We start from the raw sequence: 8,739 nt of genomic DNA, 5'->3' as shown, positions 1-8,739 counted from the left end.
TAACAGCCATCTTTAAATCAGGTGACCCTGCTGACGTGAGTAACTACAGGCCCATTAGTATACGAACTGTGGTGTCGAAGGTTGCTGAAAAGTGTGTAGCAGAGCAACTGGTTGCCCACCTCAACAACACTCCCTTCACATTACACTCCATGCAGTTTGACTTCAGAGCATAAGACTCCACAGAAACGGCCAACTGCTTTCTTCTGGAAAATGTGAAGACCAAGATGAACAAAGACGGCGTTGTTGGGGCTTTATTTCTAGACCTAAGGAAAGTGTTACTTTCCTTTTTTTTTAGTGATACTGTTAACCATGAGGTATTCATCACAAAATTGTCCAAGTTCAACTTTTCCCCCGATGCCTTGAGATGGATGAAATCATACCTTGAAGGCAGAATCCAGTGTGTCAGAGTGAGCATTGAGCTGTCGCCCACTCTCAGCTATGATGTGGGTGTGCCCCAATGTTCAATACTGGGGCCCCTCCTGACCAGCCTGTACATTAATGATCTGCCTTCTGTCTGTACTGGGTCTGAAGTTCAAATGCATGCAGATGATACAGTGATATACTGTACACTACCATTCAAAAGTTTGGGGTCACTTAGAAATGTCCTTGTTTTTGAAAGAAAAGCACATTTTTGCCCATTAAAATAACATCAAATTGATCAGAAATACAGTGTAGAGATTGTTAATGCTGTAAATGACTATTGTAGCTGGAAACAGCTGATTTTTAATGGAATATCTACATAGGCGTACAGAGGTACATTATCAGCAACCATCCCTCCTGTGTTACAATGACACGTTGTGTTAGCTAATCCAAGTTTACAATTTTACAAGGCTAATTGATTATTAGAAAACACTTTTGCAATTATGTTAGCACAGCTGAAAACTGTTGTTCTGAATAAAGAAGCAATAAAACTGGCCTTCTTTAGACTAGTTGAGTATCTGGAGCATCAGCATTTGTGGGTTCGATTACAGGCTCAAAATGGCCAGAAACAAAGAACTTTCTTCTGAAACTCATCAGTCTATTCTTGTTCTGAGAAATGAAGGCTATTCCATGCAGGAAATTGCCAAGAAACGGATGATCTAGTACAACGCTGTGTACTACTCCCTTCACAGAACAGCGCTAACTGTCTCTAACCAGAATAGAAAGAGGAGTGGGAGGCCCCGGTGTCACGTTCCTGACCTATTTCTGTTAGTTTTGTATGTGTTAGTTGGTCAGGACGTGAGTTTGGGTGGGCAGTCTATGTTTTCTGTTTCTATGTTTGTTTAGGGTGACCTAATATGGCTCTCAATTAGAGGCAGGTGTTTTTCATTTCCTCTGATTGAGAGTCATATTAAGGTAGGTGTTTTCACACTGTTTGTTGTGGGTGGTTGTCTCCTGTGTCAGTGTTTGTTGCACCATACGGGACTGTATCGTGAGTTCGTTTTGTTTGTAGTCAGTACTTGTTCGTTCGTTCTTCGTTAGTCGTAAGTTCTTATGTTCAGGTGCGTCTACGTTGTTTGTTGTTTTGTAGTTAATCAAGTATAGTTCGTTTTTTGTCTTAGTTGTTTTGTCGTGTCTAAATAAATATCATGTCTAAGTATCACGCTGCGTCTTGGTTCAATCCATGCTCCTCCTCTTCGGATGAAGAGGAAGAGGAGAACCGTTACACCCGGTGCACAACTGAGAAAGAGGACAAGTACATTAGAGTGTCTAGTTTGAGAAACAGATGCCTCACAAGTCCTCAACTGGCAGCTTCATTAAATAGTACCCGCAAAACACCAGTCTCAACGTCAACAGTGAAGATGCGACTCCTGGATGCTGGCCTTCTAGGCAGAGTTCCTCTGTCCAGTGTCTGTGTTCTTTTGCCCATCTTAATATTTTATTTTTATTGGACAGTCTGAGATGTGGCTTTTTCTTTGCCCCACCTCTGGATTACCGACCTCTGCCTGACCTGACCCTGAGCCTGCCTGCCGTCCTGTTCCTTTGCCCCTGTTGCTGTTGCTGTAATAAACGTTGTTACTTAGACACGGTCTGGTTCTGGGTCTTACCTTGATTCCTGAGACCTCCATGCTTCACGGTGGGAACCACAGATGCACAGATCATCCATTCACCTACTCTGCATCTCACAAAGACAGAGGTTGGAACCAAAAATCTCTCATTTGGACTCAGCAGACCAAAGGACAGATTTACACCGGTCTAATGTCCATTGCTCGTGTTTCTTGGCCGAATCAAGTGTCTTCTTCTTATTGCTGTCCTTTAGTAGTGCAGCAATTTGACCATGAAGGCCTGATTCACGCAGTCTCCTCTGAACAGTTGATGTTGAGATTTGTCTGTTACTTGAACTCTGTGAAGCATTTATTTGGGCTGCAATCTGAGGCTGGTAACTCTAATGAATTTATCCTCTGCAGCAGAGGTAACTCTGGGTCTACCTTTCCTGTGGCGGTCCTCATGAGAGTCAGTTACATCATAGCGTTTGATGGGTTTTACGACTGCACTTGAAGAAACTTTAAAAGTTCTTGAAATGTTCCATATTGACTGACCTTCATGTCTTAAACTAATGATGGACTGATGTTTCTCTTTGCTTATTTGAGCTGTTTTTGCCAAAATGTAGACTTGGTCTTTTACCAAATAGGCCTATCTTCCATATACCAGCCCTACCTTGTCACAACACAACTGATTGGTTCCAAGAAAGAAAACATTTTCACAAATTAAGTTAACATTGCACACCTGTTAATTGAAATGCATTCCAAGTGAAGAGCTCTTGAAGCTGGTTGAGAGAATGCCAAGAGTGTGCAAAGCTGTCATCAAAGCAAAGGGTGGCTACTTTGAAGAATCTCAAATATAAAATATATTTTGATATGTTTAACAATTGTTTGGTTACTACATGATTTCATATTTGTTATTTCATAGTTATGACCTTTTCACTATTATTCTACAATGTAGAAAATAGTACAAATAAAGAAAAAGCCTTGAATGAGTAGGTGTATTCAAACTTTTGTCTGGTACTGTACATGTGTATTGCAGTTTTGAGGAGAGCATTTCGCTACAACGTTTACTTCCTGTATTCAGGGCATGTGACCAATAAACTTTGATTTGATTTGATGACAGTCAGGGACTAATTTTGAAAATGTACTGGGAAGGGGTTCAGCCTTGGGAGGGCCTCCACCCACTGGGGAGCCAGGCCCAGACAATCAGAAGGTGTTTTTCCGCACAAAAGGGCTTTATTACAGACAGAAACACTCCTCAGCACTCGACTCATTTTCCTTTAAGGGGTACAAAACAGACGTTGTCCTTCCTGGGAATCGAATCTTACACGGTATGTTTCACTTTCATTTCTTTATTAAAATTTAGTGCGACGGGTAAGTCATGGCGTCATTCCTAGGCTAGACCAGTAGATTAACCTGTTTCACCAGAGAATTTCTACTTCAGATTGAGAGGTCTCATATAGAGTGCAATAAAATTTGACAGTTCAACATGTCTTTTTTTTCACACATTTTTAATTTGGCTTAAATGTTTTTAAAGAAATTATAAAAATATACAACTTGGTTTAACATAGATAAACCCAAACTGTGAGGCCATTAGTTGATGCTCAGTGGTCCACAGGCCCACCATCCAGACATGATAAAAAGGAGACACCATAACAATAAAAAGTATGTTAGCAGAAATATAAACCACAAGTTATACATTGCCTATCAATAAAATGATTGCACTTCCTTCTCTGTTCCCAAATGTTATCAGGCAGGTTCCCACTCCACCTGGTAGGCTAGCTGCTTGCGTTCATCAGGCATTTGAGTTTAATATTATCAACAAAAAAGGATAACAAAGAACTTGATTGCAGAGTAACTTATATTACATTTACTATGCAATGAACTGAGATCACAGAATCTACCCCGAAAACCCCACTGCAACACACCCGTAGGTCTACTTCCACTGATCAACCAATCTGGCATTAGTCAAGACCATCCTAAATGTTAACAAGCAGCTGTCCATACTAGAACTCCACTAGGTAGCTGCGTGCCATCATCAGACGTTTGAGCTTGTTCTGCAGTGCAGCCCTCTTGCTGCCGATGTCGAAGTCCTCCTTCAGCAGCTGCTCGATGTTGTCCTTCTCCTGCAGAGTCTGAAGCATCTCCCTCTGCAGCTGGGAAGCAAACTCCTGCAGCCCCAGGTAGCGGATCACCATTGGAATCTGATCAGCCAGACGCTGACTGGCAATCTGCCAAAGATAAAGAGACAGACAAAACAACCATTATTAAAATGACAGACATCGATAGATATAGTGGTCTACCATCAATTTTGTCCAATTCAAGTTTAAGTCCCCTGACAATGGATGGTTCAAACACACTCTGAATTGTATAATGTTATAGCACATTCACATACAACAATATTAACTACCTTTCAGGGAAATGGTGAAGAAATTAGTTTGAGTCAGCAGTTCCATTCAATCTCTGAGTTAGTGCCCTCTTATCCCTTGTCTGAAGAGCTATTGGAAATACAGGTAGGTTCTTGTTTAGGGTGTTAGGCCAGCATCTAAGATGGTGATTTACACAGTACTTACCCAGTAATAGGACTTGAGGTGCAGCATCATCTCCTGTAGGGTGGCATGGTAGTCTGTGCTAAAGATCGTACTCCTCATCTCAGGTAAGGGTCGGTCGTCTTCCTCCTCCCTCTTCCTCTCACTCAGACTGTGGCTGTAGGTGCTGTCCTGTGTATACACTATCAGCTCCATCTTGAACTGAGTCCTCAACATGGACTCAGCTGTAGACTCATTCACCTGCTTAATGGCCTCAATCTTTGTCTGTAGTTGAAACAAAACACAACTCAGTCATTCAACAGGAGATAAATGTAGTTGGTGCATGTCAGCCATCTCATTCACATACAGGTCGATGACCAACTGTGGGAATATCAGGGATAAATGGTGACATTAATATTGCATGGTGTGAGATATACCTTCGCTGATTTCAGGAGGTTAGGAAATCCAGTGAAGCTGCTCTGAGCCAGCAGTAAGAACACCTTCCTAACGGTATCTGGAGAAGGGAAGAAACACCATAACATCACTCTGACACAGGACTCAAAGATAGATTACATTCTTGGACGGAAAATATACATAAATCAACTTGGCTTCATATTTTGGCAAATAGGGCCCCCATATTAAATAAAGTCACAAACTGGGTTTCAGTATATGTAAAAAATAAAATGATCAAACATTACTATACCTGAAATCTCCTTCAGCTTCTTGACTGCTGGTTCCTCGAGTTGTTTGATCTGATCTTTCACCATCACCTCAAAGGTCTTGTAGTTGATGAACCCTGGGAGCTCCCTTCCACGGTACCGCTTCTCATAATCAGCCACTTCTCTCTCGATCCTCTGGTTAACTGCAATATACAAAAGGAAGTCATTATGTTGCATTACACTAAATAAGCAAGTGTGTGAGCCTTCCATGACAAATAAAATTCTGTACATCAATCTCAATTCAAATAGCAATTCTTTGTTATCTAGCTCGCTGAAATAAGCCATCGTTTTTGATGGGTGCATTGGAGCATGATAATGATGAACTCACAGTTTTCTCCAGAGCGATCCAGGTGTAACTTCCATTTCCCAAACTCTTGTCTGAGTGTGGAGAAGACATTGAGACGAACTCCGCTTTTCAGCTCCTCTCCAGTGCTCAGGTTGATGGCATCCTGGGTGAACGCAATCACTTTCTGAGACACAGAAAGAGAAGTTATTAGATACTTGGGAGGGATAAATGTGTAGATGTGTAAAGAGAAACAGCTATGGATAAGATTTCATCAACTTTCAAATGCTTTCCTGAATTGATAAGTTTTGCTAACAAAGACAAACATGGCTGTTGTGAGTTTGGGTCAAGGCCAGAGCTGAGTGAAGGAGAGGGTAAATAAATCATCTGTTGCAGGCTGGGGGACTCACATCAATCAGGAAGTACATCCTCTCCGCCGAGTCCTCAGGGGGTCCGGTACCATATCTTTCCAGCTCGGCATGTGTCTCTGCCAGCTTTGCCTCAATCTGCTCTTCTAGACGAGGCAGGGATTTCTACAGGGCACAGCGCAGAGTCATGGCTTATGGCAACAGTCACTCAGTAACAAATGTATAGGATTTTGTGCAGTGAAATGTAATGGAAGAATAATTTACCTCGATATGATGCACTAGTTCAAGAGTTAATTTCTCTGCCAGTTTAGGGATGGTGGCATGGCCCTCATCATAAAGTGTGCTGCAGAAAGGTTAGAAAAAACAGTTTTTCACAACATACCAAATAGTTTGGTTACCACACAGGTACACAATTCAATTAAAAACTAACACACTTTATGAGTGATGAAAAATGGGCATTGGATCAAATTTGCTTCATGCTTTCCAAAACAGCTTTTAAAATCTAAGGCACACTTCAACCCAGAGGACCAACCTGAGATGAGCGTGCTCTTTGAAGAAAGCCTTCTCCCTCTCTGTGGCCTCGGTCAGTGAGACTCGCTCCATGATCTCCTTCTGGCCCCTGCACTTGACTATCATGTAGCCCTTAGTCAGGTGGATAACCTCATTATGAACTATGTCCACCACCGTCTCCTCGGTGCCTTTGTCTACCAGGTCAGGCTTGGTCAGGATGCCTGTTCAATGGGAAACACACACAAGTCTCACTCATTAAAGTCAACACAAGTCAACAGGGTCCATAATAGTTTAATAAATAATAAAAGGGGGAATACCTAATGTCCTTTCCCCTTCAGGGTCCACCTCTTGTGCCATCTTCAAAGCCTCTGTGGTTGCAATGTCAACGTTGCATGGCACAACCACCAAGTTGATTGTTTCTTGCTTTGTGATGAACTTCCGTATCAATCTCTTAATCTGTAAATGTCAAATATTATACATAACATGTTGTGGGGGGACTTGGTTTCTGGGTTAAAAATGCACAGTGTTTTCCCACTAACATTGGGGGTGGGGTGGAAAGATGTACCTGTTCACCAATGTTCTCAGGTTGACCCTTGACAGCTACCCGGGCGATGCCTGGCAGGTCGATGAGTGTGAGGTCTGGGACATCAGGGGAGCCAATCTCTAGGCTGATGAGGTCATCACTGATACCCACCCCCACACCTGCCATTTCGTCCTGGGCTGGAGGGAGGAATAAGAATATAGAACACTGTTGATAGAAACCACCAGGGTTCCAACAGCACAATAGTAAAGTGCATCAAGTTATCTTTTTATTGGCATTTAGGTGTTTAATACTTATGGGTGTGATGTCTTATGGAGTAGAGAACATAGTTTAGACTTTAGAGACTTTCATCTTTGCCATGATCAGCAGACCAATGACCACACCTTCACGAATTTTCTTCTCCACATCAGAGGGGTCCTCAATCTCCTCCTCATGGTCTTGGTAGCTGATTTTTCCGTGCCATTCTTCTCCTTCTCTCTTCCTCTTCATCTTCAGCTCGAGAGGGCATCGTGTTACAATACCTGTCAGAGTTGTTAGAAAGCGTGAAAGAGATTCAATTAAACTGTTAGAAACACAGAAAAACAGTCCATATACAACATTTTCCCAGTACAATCAAATTAAATTGTGAAATATTCCATATTTCTGTGCTTGTAGTTGATCCCCAAAAACATTTCACATCTTGTTTTATAGAAAATTGGTAGTCACATTTTGCTGAGTCATCAATCATTGACCATAATGCATAATGAAAATGTATCGAAAGCATGTTAGAAAACGCTCCAAACCAATTCTGAATGATGTCTCGGCACAAAAAATATGAGTTAGACATATTTGCATATTGCAATACAGTCATTGGCAAGTGATGACTCAGCAAAATGGGAAGACTAATTCAATGTAATGGGGAAAAAAATCTATATTTATATAATACAAAAAAAACTTTGAGGAATCAATTACAATCACAGAAAGAGTGAAAATAAGGCTGCATATAAAATGGGTGAACTTCCCCTTTAACATAATAAATTAAGAGATCAAATGATAACCAAATCAATACAGGCTCACTTGTTAAACCTCTCTGAGACATTGATAGATGATAAATAATTGTTATCTCAGTTTGATAAATTATCACTCACCACTCCCCCTTGGCAAAGCCACCCCAGACAGCGCCTCCAGCACTGAGCTCTTTCCCGAACTCTGGTCCCCTATCACGGCGATGGCAGGCAGCGCAAGGTCCTTCTCCACACCAAGGGAGCGCAGGGAGTCGATAAGGTCTATACAGGGACGCACCTTCTCCTCATAATGTTGGTTTAGAGTGTTATTCATGGTGTATTATTATTTAGTGTTTAAAACTTAAATAAACAGCAAGGTGTTCTGCTCTCTGATGACCACTGCCTGTCCCTTTTCTCCGATACAGGAGATTTTACGTCTCGACACGTTTTATAATGGGTGAAACAACCGGTTCCGTGTTTTCAGTGTCATTCCTGGGAATCGAATCTTAAGCGGTTGTTTCCACTTTCATTTCTTCATTGAAAGTTAGTGCTGAAGCTGGAAGCTGCACCCAATTTAACCAAACGACATGTGAGACATGACGTCATTTCTAGGCTACACCACTAGATGGCCCTGTCTCACTAGGAAAGCTATAGACTAGTTTATGTTTCTTGTGTGGCCTGCCTGGCGTGGACTGACGTGGACTGGTTGCGTTGTCAACTAACGTGAATTCAACTTGAAATCAACAAAAAATATCACCCCGTCATTGGATTTAAGCTATTTTTCACCATAGAAATTCACCTTTATAATAAAGGATTGCATGCCTCTATCATCACCTTTGCAGA

At 41.7% G+C, this 8,739-nt stretch overlaps 1 protein-coding gene across 3 annotated transcripts; it reads right to left on the bottom strand.

Annotated features, from left to right (window-relative positions):
- Positions 1 to 3,300: 3,300 nt before the first annotated feature.
- Positions 3,301 to 8,349, bottom strand: LOC129851021 (interferon-induced GTP-binding protein Mx3). 3 transcript variants are annotated; one of them, XR_008758925.1, is made up of 13 exons: positions 8,041 to 8,349; positions 7,297 to 7,434; positions 6,938 to 7,092; positions 6,690 to 6,828; positions 6,395 to 6,593; positions 6,127 to 6,205; positions 5,905 to 6,027; positions 5,540 to 5,681; positions 5,196 to 5,354; positions 4,930 to 5,006; positions 4,538 to 4,777; positions 4,375 to 4,462; positions 4,108 to 4,195 (listed from the first exon to the last, which is right to left on the bottom strand). XR_008758925.1 is itself a non-coding variant. In XM_055917179.1 (12 exons), exons 1-12 carry the CDS (start codon positions 8,228 to 8,230, stop codon positions 3,971 to 3,973), a joined length of 1,866 nt encoding a protein of 621 aa, XP_055773154.1. In that variant the 5' UTR covers positions 8,231 to 8,347; the 3' UTR covers positions 3,301 to 3,970. The 3 variants fall into 3 exon arrangements, 2 of the variants coding, with proteins under 2 accessions (XP_055773154.1, XP_055773155.1); XM_055917179.1 differs by lacking the exon at positions 4,375 to 4,462 and having other exon boundaries at positions 3,301 to 4,195; positions 8,041 to 8,347; XM_055917180.1 differs by lacking the exons at positions 4,375 to 4,462; positions 5,540 to 5,681 and having other exon boundaries at positions 3,301 to 4,195; positions 5,196 to 5,346; positions 8,041 to 8,347.
- Positions 8,350 to 8,739: the final 390 nt, after the last annotated feature.

Source organism: Salvelinus fontinalis, chromosome 3, assembly GCF_029448725.1.
Source record: "Salvelinus fontinalis isolate EN_2023a chromosome 3, ASM2944872v1, whole genome shotgun sequence".
NCBI lineage: Eukaryota > Metazoa > Chordata > Actinopteri > Salmoniformes > Salmonidae > Salvelinus > Salvelinus fontinalis.
This window is presented reverse-complemented; position numbering and strand designations above follow the sequence as displayed.

What these genes read in the sequence shown, in the direction of transcription:
- LOC129851021 (XM_055917179.1), bottom strand. Translation starts at nt 8,230, where the DNA reads ATGAATAACACTCTAAACCAACATTATGAGGAGAAGGTGCGTCCCTGT. An exon ending in GGCTTTGCCAAGGGGGAGTG is followed by an intron (nt 7,435 to 8,040) that starts GTGAGTGATAAT and finishes CAACTCTGACAG; the next exon opens with GTATTGTAACACGATGCCCT. An exon ending in GGATCGCTCTGGAGAAAACT is followed by an intron (nt 5,355 to 5,539) that starts GTGAGTTCATCA and finishes TGTATATTGCAG; the next exon opens with TTAACCAGAGGATCGAGAGA.